Here is a 23,855-nt window from a genome sequence, read left to right as displayed (position 1 = left end):
TCTTGTCAAACGACAGACACACACCTATCATAGCTGTACTCACAGCACAGAGAGGAGCTGTGGGATCACTGGAACACATGCACATAACACAACCTGTTCTCATCCGTGAAATACGAACAATTTGTATGTGGAGACTTGTGCCTCGGTATCAGAAGCCGAGGAGCATGACACAGCGGCGGCATTTGACCACCTGAACGGGCTGCACACCCTGCGTGCTGTTATTGGCTGCGGCCCAAAGGCTGTTTGCAGACGCCCACAAGCCTCCCGTGTAAAGCAAAATAAGAAGAAGAAAAGAGAAAATACAGGCAAAGGGCAGGGTCTCTGCAGAAACAGACACCACCACACACTTCTAATGGGTCATAAGTGATGATTGAGTGGGATTATTTTTGTATTAGCCTATACATTGTTTTTTAGTTAATTCTTGCATATTATACCTTTAAGAAATTATAAATATTAGGGGTGTAAGAAAAAATAGATACACATGAGTATTGCGATATTAAGTGATGTGATGCTGTATCGATTCTCCAAAACATTGTATTGATTTTTAAATAACCTCTTAAAAATGTTATGTCCCGCCGTCGGGCCCGGCCGCTATTCCATCTTTCGAAGGTTGTAGCGGGCTAGAGTGAAGAAGATACTGGCATCATACGAAACTAAAAAAATGGAATCCATTGGTACCAACCGTGTCATATTAATTTGTCGCGAAGGAGGCTAAATAATGCTCCAAAGTTGTGAATTTTGGTGAGGAAAAACTGGCATGGCCACTTTCAAAGGGGTCCCTTGACCTCTGACCTCAAGATATGTGAATGAAAAGGGCGTCTATGGGTACCCACGAGTCTCCCCTTTACAGACATGCCCACTTTATGATAATCACATGCAGATTCGGGCAAAAACATGCAGTACAAATGTGTTATTTTTGCCTATTCTAAAATGGTGTATTTCTGGTGTGTTCTTTATACTGACAGTTTTTCTAAAATTAGATTAAAAAATAAATTGCAATATATCGCCTTGCTTACAGTTTCACAATATATTGCAATATATTGAATCGTTACCCCTGTATCATGATACGTATCACATCGCCAGATTCTTGCCAATACACAGTCCTACTAAAGATTTCTAAATGCACATTGCTGACCCAAAGTCTGTTTTCTTATAAGCAAAATAAATAACGTGTATTTTTGTTGTGTCCCTAGTGAGTTAAAAGATATTTTCTTTCTTGATGTTCAAGCCCATACCTCCCGGATTTCCTGCTCCAGTGACAACTGGCGCTGGCGGGTCTCGCACAGCTCCACGTCCTTGCGGTGGAGCTCTTCTTCGCGCTGGGCCAAACGGCCTAGGATTTCAGCGAGCTCCCTGCGGGCCGCCTCAGTCTGCTGGCTCAGCGCCTTCAACTGGGCCTGAGAGCTCTCCTTTTCCCTGGCTGCCTGGAGGGAGAAAGAGACAGCAGGAGCAAAAGAAAGAGAGAGAGAGAGAGAGAGAGAGAGTGGGGGAGAGGGGGTGGGAGAGGAGAGGGGGAAATGAAGAATGACAAATGAAGAGGAGGCGGAAGATGGTGTATAAAAAGGAGCTCTAACAATAATGATGAGAGCAAGAGAAAGAGTGACAGAGAGACAGAGGCAGAGAAACATATGCAGTACCAGCTCTGGCGCTGATAGGAAAATGCTAGCTCTCAGCTCCCTGATAAGGGACAATGGTCAGGTCTGTTCAAGGCAGATTGCTTCTAATACTCTGGCTTTGACTGGAATTTGCAAAGACTTTGCTGTAGCTCAGAACCTAATCATTTAATTGAGCACTTGATTCTCTCCCCTAATTCATTAAGGGGGCAGAAATGATTTTGTAATTAATTCGCGTCACGTCGAGTATGCCAGGTGGGAGTCTGTCTGTCTGTCTGACTGTGAGGCTGCTGACTGTGAGTTTGGAGGTGACTCACTTAGTTCAAATGGAATGGAAATCACTGGGAGGTGACTTTCAAGCTAATAATAATTGTCAGTCGTTAATTATTCTAAAGCACAACCGCTGTAACATACCTTGCAAAGGTGCTCAGACTACTTGACTTCATATTTGGTTATGTTATTATTAATAAGTTAATTCAAAATACATTATTAAGGAGTTTTAACTTTGATACAAAGCCCTCTATGCTTTACAGATAAAACAAAGTATGAATTAAAATGAACAGAGAAAGACATGCATAGGTATCCAACCACTTTGCTTTGTTTGGGTTAAATAGTAACATTAATAAAAAGCTTCAGAACATTTCTCATTATGCATTTTATAGGGCTGTCAAAGTTAACGCGATAATAACTCGTTAACGCAAATTCGTTTTAACGCCACTAATTTCTTTAACCCATTAACACAGTCGATCTTCCAGAGGTTATAGCAGGCTCAGTTTTAAAGCTAGAATGAAGATACAGGTATCATATGAAACTAGAAAAACTCATGAATCCATTAATACCAACCCTGTCATACTAGCTAAGAGCACTAAACCTTGGTGAGGAAAAACTGGCATGGCCATTTTCAAAGGGGAAAATAGGTTCTATACCCACGAGTCTCCCCTTTACAGACATGCCCACTTTATGATAATCACATACAGTTTGAGGCAAGTCATAGTCAAGTCAGCACACTGACACACTGACAGCTGTTGTTGCCTGTTGAGCTTGAGTTTGCCATGTTGTGATTTGAGCTAATTTTATTTTGCTAAATGCAGTACCTGTGAGGGTTTCTGGACAATATTTGTCATTGTTTTTTATTGTTAATTGGTTTCCAATAATAAATATATACATACATTTACATAAAGAATGCATATTTGCCCACTCCCATGTTGATAAAAGTATTAAATACTTGACAAATCTCCCTTTAAGGTACATTTTGAACAGATAAAAAAATGTGTGATTAATCATGGACAATCATGTGATTAATCACGATTAAATATTTTATTCGATTGACAGTCCTAGTATTTTGTATTGGTGTTTTAATAGGTATTTAGTAGTTATAAATAACATATTCCTTTCACTCTTTCCTTTAAAACTGAGACCAGTTTCCTTCTCTTCATCATAAGGAGTGCATGTGACATACACACATATGGATTGCAATGGATATGTATTTATATTTCCTCTTTCCAATCATTATTCTTTAAGGTAAACAGAAGGTGCTGCTTTTGCTGATTTTCCAGTCCATTTCTACTATGAAAGAGCATGGAAAGAATTGGACCAGAAAAACTCATAAATATTTTAACATCTGTATTTCTCCTGTGATAGGAGGGTGTTGATTTATTTTCTCTACAACGTTGAGATCTAAACTTGAATGTCCTCTATACAGTAATGTAACGAAGGAGAGAGGACCTTTGCTTAGAAACATAGCTGCTAAAAATATTTTAAATATAACATCTGAGTAAAGGTGTATTCAGACCAAACGTAAAGCAGATTTATCACATTTTTACATACAAAGTCAATGCAAAGACGCAAATAGATGCAAATTTGCGCCGGGCAACGCGAATAGACATGAATGTTTCAACTTGAGCGAAACATTTGCGTGACACTGTGTCGTGAAAGCCTATCAGCGTTGAGATTCTCCTGACGTCATCAAGAATCAGAAATGGAGGACAAACGTATTGACGTCGTCTGTGGGCACCCGGAGCTCTACGACTCACATCAGTACTATAGAGAGTCAGAACAAAAAAGGAGATGGCTTGGAGAAGGATGATGTTATGAACCCAGACATAGCATTTCCAGCGTATCTTGGACTTCCACAAAAGGCAGCAATTGTGGTTAATTCGCTCATTGTTGATGGTGGGAATAAACGTTGCTATGGTATGTAGTACCTATGGAGGTAAGCCCCTCTTCCTTTCCGGAAGGAGTACTCCCATTGGCTAACCTTGCACAGCAGCTGGATTCTCGCAATGTCACGAAATCACGTGAGAATCGTGGTATCAAATGTCACATGAAAATCCATCTTGTCAGACTTCAAGTAATGCGTTTGTTTCCGGCAAGCCAGATCACGGACCAATAATAATCATGTGAGGAGCTACTGGCAGCTACGGGCGTAGTTTAGGTTAGCGTAGGTGCTACAATAGCATCAGTTATATTAGAACTTGAGAGTATTTGTTCATTGAAAGAGGAGCGATGTTTTTGCCATCAGTTAATTTCGCTTTTGTAAGTTTGATTGACAGATGGTTCATCCAGTCACCTTCCAAACAGTTTCCAATGACGGCTTGTCAGATGGTTCTGTGAGACAAATCTGACAGGTCAGGTTACCCATTGGCTGTTATGGGGCGAATATTCGTGAGTTGCGAAATACTCCAAAAAACACTCACAGCAGCCGTATTTGCGCAAGTTATGCAAGGCGAAAATCTGCTGTCCATTCGATCTGAACACTCCTTAACAGAGTCGAAATTGCTGTGGTGTCGTGTGTCCATAATGTTCACAATACTTTCCAATATTCTGTGTATCACTGTAGCCGGTTGTAGCAACCTAGTTTGCTTCCACCATCCACTGATGAGTTCTGACGTCAGTGGGTTGCAGAACTACAGGCAGAGTTAGTTTGGCTGAAATAAGTTGTTTTATTCTCGCTGCCTGGGGTGTCACGACAAATCAGACTACTATTGGAGTTGAGAAATGCATTTTAGAACAGACATTATTGATTTCTTCACTTTTTAGAACACACCGTCAAAGTCAAGGCAGGTATGTATGCATGAGCCAGAGTCCACTGCTCAGAAAATGCAACAAAGACAGTCAGTTGTTGTCGACAATGCTGGCAGCTGGCTAGCTGCTAGCCCAGCCTGCAGCATCAGCAGCAGCAGTAGCAGCACTATCCGGAACGTTTGAGAAAGAGCTGCTGGGAGCCGATGAGTAGAGTTGATGTATTTGAGCTGCAGTTGCCCACCAGCATTAACTGATACCTAGTCAATAAGCTGCAATGAGATTTACCACAGTCTGGTAAACTTTTGCTGGATTCTGTGCAACAACCGAGAGCTTTCACTTTGTTCAAAGATAAGCCGAAAAGAACGACAATTGCCAAGAGGAACAAAAAAGCACCTGAATAACAAGCGGGTTTGATTGCTATCTTAACTACAGTCTGGGGCTCATTCACTTGAACGGAGGAAAGGAAATAACTCTGGATTCAGCTATTAGTGCATTTCACAACTTTTAGGACCTAATGATTTAAATGAGGGCTATTCAAGTGTTCGTACTCAGAAGTTGATCTACTTAAAAAAAAAATATCCGCTGATCTACAGATGTCTCTTTCCCAATATAAGTCTATGGGAAAAAGTCTGTTTGGGCCAAATGGCATCACATGACGGACACAGAAGTTGTAATTTCACTATTTAGCCACAATGTCAAATTTGTGGGTCTGAATCTGAATCAAACGATCCTACTCGCCCATAAAATCCAGGGTTCCAGGGTTAATGTTTTTTTTCAATTGCCTGGTCGGGCAAGTAGGCCAGAAATCTACATGCCCAAAGTAAATTTTTACATGCCCCTATACATATTGTTTTATTTAATAGTGGTTATCAAATAACAACAAAGACCAAAGTTAATTGTCATGTTTAATCTAGATTTCAGTATATGAAATAGGAGTTTTGCCAACATCCCCCATCATCACCCAAATTAAAACTCTGCTGTTGTTAGGATGATTGAAATACTTGCTTGCGCTTCAGCTCATAAACTTTGTCTTTACCTGCCGCCATTTACTCGTGCCCTATCAGTACTGCGCATGCGCAACTCTCAACCTTAGATGAGAAGAAAGCGAGATGGCTCACTCTTTAGCTATTTCCATCATCAGCGGCGGAAAAAAGTATGTGTTTAATTATTTTTTGCCACTGGCAAGTGAGTTGCTAGATTTACTAGCCCGACGTGTCATTTTACTTGCCCCAGCAAGTGGGCAATCTTTACTGTTGAGCCCTGAACATCTCATAAACCCACATAGACCGGCAGGTCTGTCCTCTCTCCCTACATGCTTCAGCCTCAGTTCACTTCAGCAAATATTCCGTATCATAGCAACCAGATGCAACCAAAGCGTCAATGCTGCACCTCCAAAGTACTCCGAGTGCTCCCAGCTGAGCGTTTTCAGAAGAATGTCAAGCTGAAATAACCCTAATGACATCATCAGGGTTATTTCTTCAAACTTTGGAAAGCCCCCCCCAAAGCCACAGAAGACATTATATGACTGTTTTCACAGGCTGTGTAGTACTCCTTGAGACAGTTTGCTTAATGTGTAAAATCAAACATATCTGACAAACTTCCGATAAGTACTTTTGTACTTCAATTTCTTAACAATTCACTACCGACTTCCTTTCAGTTTCTTTGTAACCAAGTGGCAGATCCACTGTTATCACACCAGATCTGTTGATCTTCTGCAGTATATAGTCAGTTCTACAGAAGTAGCCTTGGCCAGTTTTCAACTAGGTTTAGAGGTCCAGTTGTATGGAACAGCTTTCCTGCTTCACTTTGCAGTGACTCCACATTTCTGATTTTTAAAAGAGATCTTAAACAACCTCTCGACAGAGTACAGTATTGTGTAAACGAGGTGGATACATAGTATGAAGACCTGTGCAAATATTTGATATTGTCATCCTGTTTTTTTAATTATTATTTTTTCTTTTTTATCTCTAGCATTTCTTGTTTGAAAATAGTATTCTTTTCTTTCTTTCATATCAGTTTGTAAATTGCAATAGAGCTGTCTTTAATTTCAATGTTAGGTGGGAACCTTTTACCTTTTATTTATTTTTTTCAACCCACCTGTGCATGTTATTGTATAGCTCTTCTCTTATATGCACAAAATAAAGAACTAAAAATCAGTGGAATGTCCCCTTAAAGAAAATGGTAATGAGATTTTTTTCTCACATCAAATTTAGTTTTACATTTCACTCCTGGCACTAGTAATATCTTGAAATAGGGCAGATCAGTCCGCTAGACTCAATGAGTTGTTAAGACGGACGTTTTTCAATGTGGAGACAAAGCCAACATTATAAAGATCAACAGTTACTTAGCCGCAGCTGCTGCTGTAGGCTGTGGTGTCAAAAGTCGTGTAGTGAATGAATCTGCCTCAACCGACCTGCGAGGCCTTGTCGGTGTGGAACTGAGCCTGGGCGCTCGCCTCCTCCAGCTCCTTCTGCAGTCTCCTGCACTTTGCCCTCCACTGGCGCACAGCCTCTTGGGCCCTGGTCTTCAATTCATCTCTGCTCCTTGCGCTCTCCTGAAGTAATTCCACCGTCTCCCTCCTCTCCGTCTGCTCTCGGCTCTGTAAGGATGAGTGAATTCATAAATAAAGAGTATATTCATTCTTCATAAACTGAATTTGTGTTCTTTAAAGCTTTGGGTGGATCCTAAAATGTCTTAACAGGCCTAATTCTGAAGGATCTCATTACTGCAGCGTCTTTACGTTGTAATTTTATGAACTTGTGGCTCAGAATGAGGCACTTCACACAACATGCTTCCAATTTAAACTGCCACTAGAACAAGCCCCCCTTGTTTAGAGTCCTTGACTTAAATTACCTATCCGCTGATGAATTACTGTGTGACGCAATAACCAATATAAAAATACCTGCATCTCTTTCAACTGTTCCAGCATCCGTAGCTGCTGCTGCGCCCGCCGCGCCAGGTCTGATGACAATTCCTGGTATATAGGAAAGAGAAAGGTCAAGGACGTGCGTGTGTGTTTGTATGACTACTACTACTGCTAATGGGAGGGAAAAGACAGAAAGGCAAAAAAAAGGGAGACATGGTGGAGGAATGGGTTTAGGGCAATGGTAGCTAGAAAAAGGGAGAAAAAGCAGTTGATTTTTAAAGAAGGAAGCAAAAAAGAAAATAGGTATGAGAGTTATAAAGAAAAGATCAACGGCAAAGGGCGGGTATAGCGAGCAAAGAAGAGGACAAAAGGCAAACACAGAAAGGTCAAAGAAGGTTGAGACTGTCATGCTGCCTACAATTGGATTATCTGCAAGGCTGGTCTGAAAAGTAGTCTGAAAGGAGGGTTGCACTGGATTAACTTCATTTTCCACAAGAAAATCACAATCACTTTGAAGTTTCGAGTTTGATTGAAGTCTTAAGTAAGGGCAAGTAAGGTTAGCCTGGTGCCGTTTAGGTATTTATACTGAATCAGACTGCCAGTTAGGAGTAATTAGTCATAGACTGATTAGTCATAGGCCTATTAGACTGTATATAAATTCAGTCACTGAGAAATTGAATCTTCCACCCTATTCTCCTCATTATACTTCATTTTTACTCATTTACCGTTAAAATGAAACGTTTCCAACGTCTATTTTGATCCAGACATAAAAACCATAAGAGACGCCCCAGGTGATACATGCAAACACCCACTTCATCTTTTAACACCTACTCGGCAATAGGGGAAGCGTGGGAGTTTAAACACATTTTCGGTGAAAGAAACATCAGAGATTAGAGGAATGTGCCAATGCTTTAAGTGAAGCTATTTCTACTAACATTTTATTGATACCCACCACAGCCTTGAATATCCCTGCTTAGCAAGGGAATTTTTCTAGTTTTTTTATGTCTAGTTACAGTGATGGAAGTGACACATCGCACCAGTTTGAGAAGGATAAATGACTGCTGGTTGACTTCTGATTTCCTATTCCGACTGTCACTTCATCTGACGATTTTAAGAGGATAAAGTGGCATGGAGTTGGCGGAGGATGCGACCACGGATGAGAGGCACCCGACAAACTGAAATAACCCTGCTCAGGGCGGAGACACCAACACAGGCAAAGTCAAAAGCATGCTTCTGTTTTGTTCATTTGCACTCCAGCCAAGAGATCCTCCATATTTCCATTTATTCTTTAAGGCATACTGCAAAGACAGCCACAGAGATGACTAAGGAATTACATGCAATGCCTTCTTTGAACCACTGGTATTATAAGCTCTTGTTGCTTTATATAAATCCCAGGGCTGTCAAAGTTATCACGTTAATAACAAGTTAATGCAAATTCATTTTAACGGCAATAATTTCTTTAATGCATTAACGCAACTTGCGATTTTCAGGTTATAGCGGAGTAAGGAGGCTAAATAACGCTCCAAACTTATGCTAAATTTTGGCTAGGAAAAACTGGCATTGCCATTTTCATAGGGGTCCCTTAACCCCAAGATATGTGAATGAAAATGGGTTCTATGGGTACCCACGAGTCTCCACTTTACAGACATGCCCACTTTATGATAATCACATGCAGTGAGTCATAGTCAAGTCAGCACACTGACACACTGACAGCTGTTGTTGCCTGTTGGGCTTGAGTTTGCCATGTTATGATTTGAGCATATTTTTTATGCTAAATGCAGTACCTGTGAGGGTTTCCGGACAATATTTGTCATTGTTTTTTGGTGTTAATGGATTTCCAATAATAAATATATACATACATTGCATAAAGCAGCATATTTGCCCACTCCCATGTTGATACGAGTATTAAATACTTGACAAATCTCCCTTTAAGGTACATTTTATACAGATAAAAATTGAGTGACTGATTTGCAATTACTCGCGATTAGTCATGGACAATCATGCGATTAAATATTTTAATCGATTGACAGCCCTAATAAATACCCATTGTCACACAATTTCTCCGATACACACCTCCACCTGTATGCTGAGTTGGACTCTCTCCTTCTCCTTGCGGTCCAGAGTCCTTTTTAGTTCTTCAACCTCGCCGAGGACTGAGGCCGTGCGCAGCTGGGCTCGCAACTCCGCCACTTCTTTCTCCAGGTTCAAACGATCTATACACATGAACACATGTACGCACACAGGCAGGCACATAATCAAAGTGTTGTTAGAATTGATTTCTACATGTGGAGACAAGAAATGTAGGGCGCTTGGTGACAAGGAACTTGAGGTGGCAGATGGATTAGGGAGAACAAGAAATGTACTGCACACTGCAAAAAAAGCCTATTGAATATTTGAGCATTTTTATTTACTTTCTAACCTTACTGCCTTTTTTTTTTTTTACTACCTCTTTACCTACTATATTGGAGGCTCATATGCATGGCTCACATGTCAATCACTTCACTTGGTCACTTGGGGCAGACAGAGAGTTGGTAGACGTGAATAGAATATAAATGAAGTGATAAGAGATTTGAATGAAGCAGGATTCTCCATGATAAACAAATATGCTGATATACAAACGCTAAGTACTATTGGGGAGGTCATCATAAAGTGTTTCACCATCTTTTATCCAATCTATGTCAAATTCAGATTTAAACATAAATCAGCAGAAAAATCTTATTTCATATTGAACTACTATTAAACTTTAGACAATGTTATAAGAATCTGTCATTTTTTTAACTTTCACTGCCTTTTAATACGGAGGACAGAACCTGCAAAAATCAAAAATAAATGAATAAATAAAAAAATTACTCCATAAATAAATGTCAATAAATGTAGCAAAATAATATTAAAAATAAATGTAGCCATTAATGAATTGTAATGTGACATAAATTGATATTTCTGTTTTATTTTGCTTCTTTATATATTTATCTTTGCATTAATTCCTTTATTTATTTACTCTTCTGTTTAATTTAAAATAAATAAATACATTTAAAAATGAATACAAATAAATGCATAAATAAAAGGGACAATTAAACAGAAGAGTAAATAAATAAGGAAATTAATACAAATAAAGAAAGAAAAAGCTAATTAAAACAGATATATCAATTTAGGTAACATTTTATAAATTAATTAATGGCTACATTTATTTTTAATATTATTTTTGCTACATTTAATGAGATATTTATTTATTTATTGACTCATTTATTTATTTATTCATTTATTTTAGATTTTGGCAGGTTCCATTCTCCATATTTTAAGAAACTTTGATGCCCTAAAATCAATACCATTACAAAAAACCTTGATAAATAAGATTTTCAACACTTTGTTGTAAGGTACTCACAATTTTCTCTCCTTAAACATAATGCCAGCTATTTCTATGGTTACAGAGTTGTTATAGCAATCTTTTAATCTGCATCCAAATCCTCTCCGTCTTCCTGTTCATGCTCCTTTCCCTCACCTCCAGAGTCCAGACATACCTGGCCCTCGCTGTCCACCTCTTCCCTCCTCCCCGTCAGTGTGGTTGCCATGTGGCTGAGCAATGGGCTGAGAAGTCTCCAGACGTGCCCTCTGAAGCTCAGTCTTCTCCTTCCTCGTCTTCAGCAGCTCACCTCGCATGTCCTCCACCTGGGGATCGTTAGCCGTGTAGGCAGAGACAGAGAAAGACATATGACTGTCTGACAGTGAGCAAAATGACACGGTGGTTCTCTAAGAAGATGCTGCACTTTTTATTGTTTTGTCTCCTGGGGTTTACTGTACAGTACATCTACATGTACAATCAGGTAAAGCACACACAGACACAAACAAACCTGCTGAACAAGGGACTCTCTGCTATCCTCAGACTGTTCAAGTAGTCTTCTAGCTCTCTCCAGTTCCTGCTCCATCTAAGAAGAGCATAACAATAACAATGTCAGGACAATACATAATGAAGGAGTGTTCTGGGAATTGATGTGGAAGTAGCAGGAGCGTGGTGTGATGTGATCGCCTGCAGTATGTATGTATGTATGTATGGAGAATCTGCGATCTACAAATTTAGAATGTATACAATTTGAGTTAAAGGCACAATTATGAAAGTGTTAGGATGGGGCTCTATTTAATTTTAGGGCTGTCAATCAATCAAAATATTTAATCAAGATTAATCTCATGACTGTCCATAGTTAATCATGATTAATTGCAAATTAATCATACATTTTGTAACTGTTCAAAGAAGTATTTAATACTCTTATAAACATGGGAGTGGACAAATATGCTTGCTATATGCAAATGTATGTATATATTTATTATTGGAAATCAATTAAAAACACAAAACACTGACAAATATTGTCTAGAAACCCTCACAGGTACTGCATTTAGCATAAAAAATATGCTCAAATCACAACATGGTAAACTCAAGCCCAACAGGCACCGCAACCAAAACAACAGCTGTCAGTGTGTCAGTGTGCTGACTTGACTATGACTTGCCCCAGACTGCATGTGATTATCATAAAGTGGGCATATCTGTAAAGGGGAGACTCGTGGGTACCCATAGAACCCATTTCCATTCACATATCTTGAGGTCAGAGGTCAAGGGACCTCTTTGAAAATGGCTATGCCAGAATGTAGCGTAATTTTCGAGCGTTATTTTGCCTCCTTCACGACAAGCTTGTATGACATGGTTGGTACCAATGGATTCCATAAAATGGATGCATTGAAACCAATTTGCATCAACGCGTTATTATCGTGTTAACTTTCACAGCCCTCGTAAAAATATGAATGCTAACTACTACTTCAGTAAAATGACACAGGAACTTTTATAAGGCAAACTTTCATAGCGCTAAATTCATAATAATCTACCAAAGGTTTTTAGTTTTTCAATACAAAACAATCCTTTGAGAATAAATATATTCACTTTGGATTTCTCCCGGTCTGCTTTCAGTATCTTGGCTGTAACGGCCTCCTCTCTCTCATGGGCTTGAACGTGGCGTCTCCCTGAAGTCTATAAAACACAATAACACAGGCCACAGCATGGATCATTATAAGAGCACACACATATAAGAGTAGTGTAAGAATGCAACATGAGAGGTGCTATTGCATCATGGCATCCCCCCCTCATCTTCTTGGAACAAGATACTGGCATCATGGCGGATTTGTACAAGAGCTTAGATCCCACTCAATCCCACTCGTTCTGAGCGGGCTGTGATGATGAATTACCGGCTGCTAGCAATAACATCTACCCAAGTGACTCATCATCTATTTGATTCACATCACAGCGGGCCCATCGGTGGGGGATAAATGTGCCCTCTGCTCTCCCTGCTCTCCTGCTCTTTAGTAGTAAAAGAGATTATTTTCCTCTTCATGTCCTCATGCTTGTTTATTTACCCTTAATTTTTGGACAAATGCATTATTTCCCATCGCCCTGGGCCCTGCTGGTGTCCCATTAGGGCACTACGGAGGAGAGGGATGCAAATGAATTGGAAGCTACTATCATTACAGTGTGTTGAAAAATCTTGCCCACAAAATGGTTATCAGTCTGGATGCAGCTACACAGTGCCCCTCTGTGGTGTACTAATAAACTGCAGTAGGCATGAGAGACTCAGAGAAGAATGATAGCAAAGACACTGATTAGCTTCTACAAAACGCTGTCCTCAAAACCAGTAACCAAGAAATAAATGGTTGAGTTATTTAAAAAATTAACTAGCATTATGCTGATGATGTATAATATGGATGATTTGTGTGGCTAAATGGAAAGTAGCAATGTAGGAGAGCAATAATACAAGATAATGTGTTCTTTACTGTGAATGTGGGCATCTATTGACTTTGAGTGCTTTGAGTCTACATCACTAAAGTGCACCTAATGACAGAGCTCTCTCAGCTATTAATGCTACGAGACAAATGCAAAAAAGAAACATGATTGGCATGAAATGCGGGAAAGTAGCAACCGCTTGCTTAGCGACCATTTGCACTGCAGCAAAGTAATTGCCTAGGTGTGCTTTATAGTCTCATAAAGCAGAGCAAGAGGGCTAGGTGACACGGTGGGGATGCTGCTTTAACAAACAAGGGAGGACTGCAGTGCATTAGAGAGAAAACCCTTCAGTAAGACACAGTGACCCGGTAAGTGTGCACTGGAGAGAGTGTTGTGTATAAGACGAGGACGCTGTGTCGGCATTGCTCCACTGTTGTGGGGTATGTGAATGGAACTACATCCAACATGCCAACACACATTCGACGATATCACCCCAGATGTGCCGATCAACACTCCTCCTAATGCACAAGTTCATTCTTCTATTTATTTTCAGTTTCATAGCATAAGAGATGCTTTTCAGTTTTTAAGCCTATTGTGACCTGTTGTCTTTTGGGAAAGTGTTTGTTCAGTGTTTCTACAGTGAAATACAAAAGTGCTTGAAATGTTCCTTGTTTGTATAATGATATTAGTTTACCAAAGTTGTAAGCGGGCAAAATGCTACCTCAGTCCCCAGCAAGAGGATTTTGTCTTTGACATTGGCACTACTGTCTCTTAAATATAAATGAAAAGCAACGTATTCTTATGCATTTGTTGTTGTTTTTTTCGTTGTACAGAATTCACAGCGAAGTGCGATTCCTAAACCTGGGCAGGGACCAAACTGTGACTTCTGTGTACCGTTACACCCCTAATGTAAGGACAACACAACACAGAAATAACTAGAGACATCTTGTGATGGGATCACACAAGCCGCAACGCCAAATCGGACCAGAGGCGTAAAGTGGGGGGGACCAATGTCCCGTTCCCCACTTCCTACCTCCCTACTTCCGGTGCCCTTGCTCAGACCACACTCATCTTGGAACTCCAAAATCTGTCCACAGACAAACAGAAATATAAACCTCTGGCAAAGTACTGATAACTGCCTCTGTGGTAGTTCCTGTTACAGTAGGTGTCTCCAGGAACACATTTTGCCATGATGACACACAGGAGACTCACAAGGTGAAAACAATACCAGCGTTGCTGTCGCGGCTGGTAAATATAAATAACCTTTCAATTTTAACACCATCAAGTTTGCATTTTAACCTTTTGTACCAGAGTTGGCAACCAGAACGGCTTATGATATATATTTTTTTTTGAGCATTCATAAATTTTGCAAATGTCAGTGGTCTGTATTATTACTCAGGAATAACCAGCAGGCATTTACTGCTGCTGCTGGTTGTACGAAGGTAGAACCTCCTGCTGAATTGCTTTATCTTTTCTGCATCAGCCAAATTTCTCCTTATATTGAAAAACGTACATATTTCATTGAATAGCTCTTAGTATTAGTAAAATTATTCATGAATGCAATGATGGTTGCTTGACTAGCTGGTCTCAGACATGTTAAACCACATGTTAAACGTTCATTAAGCCAATCAGCCTTTTCTTTCCAAGCATCACATGACTGGAACGCACTGATTTGAGAGATTCGACAAAAAGACCACTGCCAACATGATATTTGATATATGTTTATCCTTCGCTGTCAATCAGTGTCCTTCTAGTGTATTTGAGTCGGCATGCCATATGCGATGACTAATATTGCATTGTTTGCCTGCTTTATTCTTTATGTGAGTGTGTTTAGTTGAGTCTGTTCTAAAGTTCTGATTGTCATATGTGCCTGTATGTCTGTTCTGTATTGACTTTTACTAGGTTTCCTTTCATTTATGCTGTATGCTCTTCTATGTGCTTTGATGTTGTTTTGTCCGCTTTTGTGTGACTTGTTTCTTTATTTTAACATTAATCCTCAGGGACTGCAAATGAAAATTAGCCTTTTGATGTTAATTAATGTGTGCTGGCTCTGATAAATAAATAAATAAAGTTCAAATTAAATATTGTTATGTTCCCTCTTGTCTTGTCCACATCCCTCCATTGAATTGCGTGCCTTCATGTTGTCTCTAGAACATTTTTCGCCTTTGAATGTGAGAGAACATGAGAGTGTCAACGGGGAGGTGTTGGATGGAAGGATAACAGCAGATGAGTGGTGAGGTGGAGTGTCACCTCCTGCAGCTCGTCAGACGTGACCACCCGCTGATCAGGCCTTCTCTCTCTCTCCACGCTACTTTGCTCAGTATGCATCTCTCTCTCCAGCTCCTGCAGACGCCGCTCAACGCGAGACGACACCTGCAGACAGTGAGACGGAGGACGCCTGAGGTCAGGCAAACATCACCGGCACAGGGATGGCAGCAGGATATGATAAATGAGACAACAGGAAATTAAAAACATAGGTGACAAAAAAATATCTTTTAGAACTGACTGGAAGTATGACATTCACGATGCAAGAATTCCCTGTCTAATCAGGAAGCATCACACGCACCTGTAAACGACAGCTAATACCTTTATCTTGACAAGATAAAAATGTTAAACATGTTGGAGCAGCATATTTGTCACAGTAGTGATGGTGCGGTGAGGGGTGTGCCTGGAAATTATACTGAAATATTTGCCTAAAGTTAGACTTCTCTGAAGTTACATTTGAAAAAGAGGACACCATTTGACGGTAGCTGTTTTCTGTTCAAAAAACAAAAATATGTGCATATTGCATGCTTTCTACAACAGCTTTTATTCATCAATAACTGTGATGTGATGTGATATATATATATGTGTAGATGTGATGGATGGTTTTGATTTTTTGAAGTGGGGTTGTATGAGGTACTTATCCATAGTCAATGTATTACCTACAGTAGATGGCGGTCAGCACGCCCCCAGTTTTGAGAAACAGGCAGGAGAACTGGCACAGATGCAAAGCAATGTACTGCTGTAGACGGGGCCAGCAGCAAAACATATTTTAGACACCTAAAAGAAAGGCTCACCTAAAAAAATATATCAATATCAATAGAAAATGTTCACCATGTTACCTTGCCATCAGACATTCCCTTCCGACAACAAACTGAAGCCGTTATCTGCTTTCTTCAAATCCACCAGACTCCTTTGACAAAAGCAGTAATTTTACCTCAAAGAACACAGGAGTTGCTGGTCTACCGCTGCCTCATTCGGTTAGTTAGTTTGTGTTATTGTTTGACTTTGGTGTTTTCAAGGGTGAGTTCGGATTCACCAAAATCACATAATAACACAAACAAACTAACCGATTGAGGCAGCGGTAGACCAACAACTCCAGCTTTTCTGTGAGGTAAAATTACTGTTTATGTCAAAGGACTCTGGTGGCTTTGAAGAGAGCATAGATAACGGCTTTACTCCCCTGTCGGAGAGGGCTGTCTGATGGCAAGGTAAAGCTACGAAAATATTCTAAATATAGCATACACTTAAAACTGATAGAGATTTTTAGGTGGGCCTTTCTTTTAGGTGGCTAAAATATGTTTTGTTGCTGCCCCCGTCCACAGCAGTATATTGCTTTGGTCCCGTGTCGGTACTCGTACTTGTATCTAGTACGAACTGACAGTCATATAGTGTGGGTAATACACTGACTATGGATAAGTACTTAACACAACCCCACTTCAAAACACCCAACTATCCATCCGTCCATCCATTATCTGTAACTGCTTATCCTAGTCAGGGTCGCGGGGGGGTTAGAGCCAATCCCAGCTGACATTGGGCAAAGGCGGGGTACACTCTGGACAGGTTGCCAGACTATCGCAGGGCTGACACATAGAGACAGACAACCATTCATGCTCACATTCACACCTACGGGCAATTTAGAGTCAACAATTAACCTGCCTATCTTTAGACTGTGGGAGGAAACCGGAGAACCTGGAGAAAACCCACGCTAACACAGGGAGAACATGCAGCACCTGAACTATACCTTTAAAATCAAGTGCAAAAAGCAAGAAAGCACACTTGAAGTACTGGTGGTGAAATGCACAGCAACAACTCACTGAGGCCTGTCTCTGGGAAGTCGTCATGTGCTCTGTGAGGCTCTCCATCGCTCGCCTGGTGTCAATATCAGACCTATAAAAAGCAGACAAATATTCACACATCAGACGTCTCTGTCGGTTTGAAAAGTCCCTTCCCAGGACATCATTGATCAAAATGTGAATGCATAATGTGACGCCACTAAGAATAATTATGCAGCTTCAGGTGTTGAAATAGAGTGGATCAATTTAGTTTGGTCAGCAGCGCAAGGGAGGAGAGATTTTTTAATAACCTGAAAATGTCAAATTCTAATGCATGTTGAAAGTAAGACCTGCTGCATTTTGACTTTCCAGTGCCGTCAATGACACTTTTATCACTTTCTCATCAAGGAGATTTCAAAGACCCGAAAACCATGCATTTGTTTTCAAAGCTCAAGCATAAACTTTTTATGTACAGTGGATATGAAATAAAGATCAATAACCAGTCAGAGCCCAGGCCCAAGTTAGTGTAGAAAATAATGTAGGGAATCTTCGGGAAAACATAAACAAGAGACTGCATAAGAGTCCCCTTGCACTTAGTGTGGATTACTATATAAGCGTATACTAAATTCGTAAAGCCTTATCCAAATATTCAAACCAGTGTTAAAGCAAAAAAAAAAAGAAATCTTATAAATTCAATTTAAAGACATGCAGATTTAGGAATCCAACATTTAATTGTACATGTTAATCAACTTGAAGAGAGAACCCTTTAAACTCTGATTTATCTGGTTACCATGCAAAATTATATTTTTTAATAAGAGCCTGTTCTAATTAGTTTTCATTATAATATCTGAGAATAAACATTTTTACTGTGCATGTCCATTGTCACCAGTTATCATTTTACTTTTCAAATCTGGCAGTGACAAATTGGCAAAAATATTGTTTTGGTTTTTTTCTGTGGCTCGAGAGACGATTTAGCACATCTTTGTCCTCTTTTAAATTTCTTTATAAAATAGACTTTTTAGAAAGCCATTTTACTTAATTAATTCCTTGTTGTGTCTAATAATCAATTCTATTGTTTTTATTATTCAAATATCTTATCTTCTATACTTAATTTTAGTTAATTCTTACTTTTATGTTCTTTTATAATGCTTTTACTTTGTTATTTTATTGGATTCTGTTTTCATTTTGCTGCTGTGAAGCACTTTGTAATTATGTTTTGAAAGAACAAATAAAATGTATTATTATTATTATTCATGCTATTTGTTACTATGGAAGGTAACAAATATTTGAGGTTTAACTCAGTTCTAAAAATCACCTTGTCTTATAAAAAATGACAATGACTAGTGAATTCAGTTATGTACTATGTGGAAATAAAAAAAGTTTACTGTTTTGAGGTTGAGACTTTGCCCATCCCTTCGGATACCTATTTCTCCTGAGGATTTCTCTATCCAGGTCATCAGACAGTCTATACTGGTCAGAATGCAGATCCCTCAAGGATTGGTGCAAAGTGTGAATCTATGTGGGACAGACAGATAGATACAGAATACAAAACATTACACACAAGCAAAGCATAGCAAAAAAATGGCTATCATTGCCTTTTTGGAGATGCCCATGTATTGAAACCACTGTGGAAAGCAGAATCAAAATAAATAAGGACTCCTAAACAACATACTCTAGGCCTGAATGCGAATATGAACAATATCTTGTTTGAATAAAATCTTATCAAGCCCCTTCATTAGCATTACATATTTCAAATCAATGTTCCTGACTCAGTGTGCCCTCTTGTGGAAACTTTCTGACACTACATGACAGTAACAAGTGGCATTGATTGGTAGTCGGTTTGTCTCCTGTCCTTACATCCCCTCCTGTCAGGCTGGCATCCTTGAAGCGAACACTGGCAGACTGAGACCTCCGTCTCCTTCCTGGAGTGCTTGTATACTCCCTCAGTGGAGAAGTAGGGTAGAAACGCTGGCCATCTGAAATGACATGAAGTGTTAAAGCAGGAGCCAGAGAACCAAACACAAACTCACTGCACAAAATTTTCAAGGTCTTCTTTTCTTGTTTGTTGTCATTTTTCGTATATTATTTCTGTGTTATCTGCCTTTATGTGTCATCTCTTTGCAAATGATCCAGAGCTAATACTACAATGAGATGACAGCTGCCAGCGAAATCCTTTCTATTACTCCATACCTGATCCCGAGCCAGCCTCCAGGTCACTGGTGTGCAGGGTGGAGGCCGAAGCTGAGGCACTCCGAGCCCCATTGGATCTGCTCACCCTCTGTGTCTGTAGCTGACTGATTGACTCCTCCAGGTTCTCCCTGAGCTGCCGAAGGATATATAAAAAAAAATTAAAAAAATCAGACATAAAATAACAAACTTAGAAAACAGTAAATTGTTTAATAGCATTAAGGCAGAAAACATAACTGGTAAAAAAAAAATAGGTATCCAGAAAAAAATACATAAGACAAATCACATCCCTGAAAAGATCAGGAGAAAGAGAAATAAAGAAGAGTGTTGACAACATTCCCACAATTATTAGAAAAAAAGCTCCATTTTGTCAAACTCAGCTAGTTTTATTCAAAATAGCTCCAATAAACATGCAAGAGGTTTTGTGATACGTGTTTGACGGAAGTTTGGCGACGTTCCACTGTCAAACATATTGCACTTGGGGCAATGCTGCTCCAGGTGAAAAACAATTATGCCGCCCCTCTATTAGCAACAGGGCCACACTGGGACAGAAATCCATGCCAGGACTGTGAGATGGAGAGGTCTTTTATGCGAGTGGCCCTAGCTGTGACGTACAGGCGTAGAGGCAGCTCTGCAATGGAGTGTGCGTTCAGTCACACGCCATTGCCTACTTCTTGCCTTACTTTCGATGACATCAAGCTCGCTCTTGCCCGCGCTCTCTCACACAGTAGTAAACATTTAGGCTGCTCCAAACACCATGAAAAACACTCTGCTTATATGATCAATTTATTTATAAGAAATCTGAATTTTATATCTTAAAAAAACAGAATAGGGGCAATAGTTTGGAAATAGAAATGTCTTTCCATACTCTTTTCTTTTTTCCATACTCATTCAGACCTGGAAATTACTAAAATCAAATTCCATACTTTTCCATATTGCGTAGGAACCCTGCATATGTGCAATGGAAAGGCCAATGTCAAATCACCATCTTTAAGGTGTGAGAAGATTATAATAAATCATAATTAATAGAACAGGTGTCTGACCAGTGCCATGGCTTCAGCCTGATCATCCGTATGCCCTCTGTAATGGCCCAGCATCCGGTCTACTTTGGTCAAGTTCTTACTGGTGTCCTGCCAGAGAAAAGAAGATTTTAGTTAAAAAATAATTGAAAAACGTTTAGGAACCAATGCAAGCTATAAAAAAGCTCCAAAATATATTATAAGTGAGCTGATGTACTGTACGTTTTGAATTATGGTAAATAGGTGTCTCTGTCTCATGATGCAGAGCAGAGTACCTGTAAAGTGTTTGCCAGTGTGCTGATCTTCTCGGAGATGTCTGCGGGTCGACCATCACTTCCACTGGCTCTGTCCCGGCCAGGTCTGCGGTGGGCTTCACGCCCCCGAGGCCTGTGCACCTGCGTCCTATCGTATGAATCCGACTCACTGGATGTATCCATAGCTTGGGACAGATTTACTGTGGGAGGCGTTGAAAAACGGCTGACTAGGGTAAATCTGACGATTAGTGACCAGCACTATCGGTTAACTGCAACGTTAATGAGATTAACGAACAAAAAAGGTCTGTTTTGTTAAAGTGGCACTGTAATACAGCATTTTTGGCACAAATTGTGCATCTTGCTGTATTTTTATCTGCAGGTGACTAGTAGCAGTTTAATATGTCAGGGCTGTTTTGGCACAAACATTATACAAAAGTAGTGAAAACGTTTGGAAGTGATGAAGCCACCCACGTTTTTATTTATATAATTTTATTATCGATATTTTTTTTATGTAATCAATGAGTAGTAGTAATTATACTTTTCAGTATAAGCCAAGTGCACTTAGACTTTTCTGTATACTTGTTGGTATAAACCAAGTATACTTAAGGATTCTACAGGAATATCACCACAGACAGTCACCCATTTCATAATACTGCAAATATTTAGTTAATATTGCAGTACTTTCATCAGTGGGCCATAGGCTCAATCACCACTGTGTTGGCTACATCATTCGGCGGTGAATAGTGACTTATCAAACATTTATTTAATCGAAAATCTTCAAGATTGTCACTTTAAAGGAGAACGGTCTGCAGGACAGATAATAATGCACACAGTGCACTTTCATAGACTAAGCTACTGGAGTTACCCTGCACTATATTCACCTTTTAACAGTCTCTTCTGCACTATATTCACTTTTTAACAGTCTCTTCTGCACTATATTCACTTTTTTTAATAGTCCTGTTTCACAGCTGTTACCCTGCACTATATTTAGTTTTAACAGTTTTCTTCATCTCCTTGTATTTTTATATTTGGTATATTTTTTTGTACTTTGCACTACTAACTTTTTTTACTGCCTTTTTACTAACATGTTGTTGCACTATGGAACTGTGATGTTGGAAACCTGAATTTTCTTCGGGATCAATAAAGTTAGTTACTATCTATCTATCTATCTATCTATCTTTAACTCCTTATACAATATATATTGTTACCATAGCTATCAGAAATAGGACCTATGTCATCGTTACCTTAACAGCCCGTGGAGACAGAAAAGCTATCTGACCAGCAAAACACGACAACTCATCTTCCCATCAATCAATCACTGTGCTGGGCATCGTTGTGATGGTGATGCTCCTCCTGGCTGGGTAGCAACAAGTGGTAGCAACAAGTGGTAACTAACTACTGTGACCGTTAGCTAGCTAACCCGACGCTAACCAACCAATTTAGCCTTGTGATACCGTTAAAAACTACAAAACACTTCATATGTCCAGCGGAAACAACGGAAATAAATGCTACCGCTATAAAAACGTTACACAAAAGTCGTTGTTTTTTCGCTTTTCGAGTGATAACTAAGAAACTCTCAGCTTGTCCGTGCTAAAGGCAACTTAAACTAGCCGCGTCTGAGCAGGATATACAACAAACCCACGGCTGCCCCCAAAGGACGCCGGGAAATGTATGCTTCCCACAATGGAGCAGTGAGGGAATTTTGTTATTGAGAACTACATTGTCCAAAAGGTATATGCGTTAGCGCCAGTGTTGCCGCCGTCAGTTAGAAAAGTTAAGAAAAAAAGGAAAGGCAGATAAAGATAGTTGTTTATAAGAAAAACAAAACTGTATGGAAACAATTATAATATTGTAATAATATTAAAAAATATAAAAAAATAATATATATATATATATATATTAAAAATAATAGTCTTTGGTCATAGAATAGACTAGATAGATTAAAAAATAGATCTATTGAAATGGACAGTTTGTTAACATACTTGTACAAAGGCTATAATAAAACGTTATTGGGCAGAAATGGACTTTAGGGATGGGCGATACCTAACTTTTTTATTTCGATATGATACCGATACTTTTTGTTAAAATTTTAACGATACCGATACCGATCATTTTTTATGTGATTTTTCAATATAATGGTCATTTAAAAAAAAAAAGATCATTACACTCAAAGGAAAGTCACATGACACATACAGGCCCTTAATAATACATTTGTTACAAAAGCAAATATAAATAAGTAAAAATGTTTGTGTAAAAAATAGTCCAGTATTTTACGGAAATATTATAATAAGCCTCATAACTTTCAAGGTGTTTTTAAATGTTTGAAGAGGGACTAGTGTTAGCTGTGTGTGGCACTTTATTGTCACAAATAGTGCATCTTGCTGTATTTTTATCTGCAGGTGACAAGTAGCAGTTTAATATGTCAGGGCTGTTTTGGCACAAATATTATACAAAAGTAGTGAAAACGTTTGGAAGTGATGCAGCCACCCACGTTTGTATTTATATAATTTTATTATCAAAAAAAATGTATGTAATCATTATCAAATGACTAGTAGTAATTATACTTTTCAGTATAAGCAAAGTATACTAGGACTTTTCTGTATACTTACCAATTGCACTTAAACTTTTCTGTATACTTGTTGGTATAAACCAAGAATACTTAAGGATCATTTTGTTAAGTATATCTCTGATAAGTACATAAAAAGTAAACTGAAAGCATTGAAGAAGTATACTAATAGCACACTTTAATAATCTTATTTTTTTGTAAGGGTACTACAGTATCCAGTATCCATGGACTTATAGAAATGTGTAGGGACTAAGCTACTGGAGTCACCCTGCACTATATTCATTTTTAACAGTCTCTTCTGCACTATATTCACTTTTTAACCGTCTCTTCTGCACTATATTCACTTTTTTAATAGTCGTGTATCAAGGCTGTTACCCTGCACTATATTCCCTTTTAACAGTTTTCTTCATCTCCTTGTATTTTTATATCTGGTATATTTTTTTGTACTTTGCACTACTAACTTTTTTACTTCCTTTTTACTAACATGTTTTGCACTATGGAACTGTGATGCTGGGAACTTGAATTTCC

The 23,855-nt window shown here is 39.1% G+C and overlaps 1 protein-coding gene across 4 annotated transcripts in view; it reads right to left on the bottom strand.

The window, feature by feature from the left end:
• The window catches only part of cep128 (centrosomal protein 128), a 55,460-nt gene extending 33,322 nt beyond the window's left edge, over positions 1–22,138 (bottom strand). For 3 of the 4 annotated variants that reach the window (XM_074615647.1, XM_074615649.1, XM_074615650.1), the window contains exons 1-15: positions 22,006–22,138; positions 20,783–20,961; positions 20,532–20,618; positions 19,492–19,624; positions 19,159–19,277; positions 18,725–18,816; positions 17,344–17,416; positions 15,515–15,637; positions 12,431–12,517; positions 11,352–11,426; positions 11,022–11,169; positions 9,577–9,716; positions 7,540–7,611; positions 7,051–7,236; positions 1,236–1,424 (exon numbers count right to left, since the gene is read on the bottom strand). In XM_074615647.1, the coding sequence (XP_074471748.1) occupies positions 1,236–1,424; positions 7,051–7,236; positions 7,540–7,611; positions 9,577–9,716; positions 11,022–11,169; positions 11,352–11,426; positions 12,431–12,517; positions 15,515–15,637; positions 17,344–17,416; positions 18,725–18,816; positions 19,159–19,277; positions 19,492–19,624; positions 20,532–20,618; positions 20,783–20,944 (1,686 nt within the window). In that variant the 5' untranslated portion in view covers positions 20,945–20,961; positions 22,006–22,138. The other variant, XM_074615648.1, reaches the window with a different exon arrangement.
• Positions 22,139–23,855: the final 1,717 nt, after the last annotated feature.

This window comes from Sebastes fasciatus, chromosome 18 (assembly GCF_043250625.1).
Source record: "Sebastes fasciatus isolate fSebFas1 chromosome 18, fSebFas1.pri, whole genome shotgun sequence".
In the NCBI taxonomy this organism is placed as follows: domain Eukaryota; kingdom Metazoa; phylum Chordata; class Actinopteri; order Perciformes; family Sebastidae; genus Sebastes; species Sebastes fasciatus.
The sequence above is the reverse complement of the archived record's forward strand: the minus strand, read 5'-3'. Positions and strand labels throughout refer to the sequence as shown.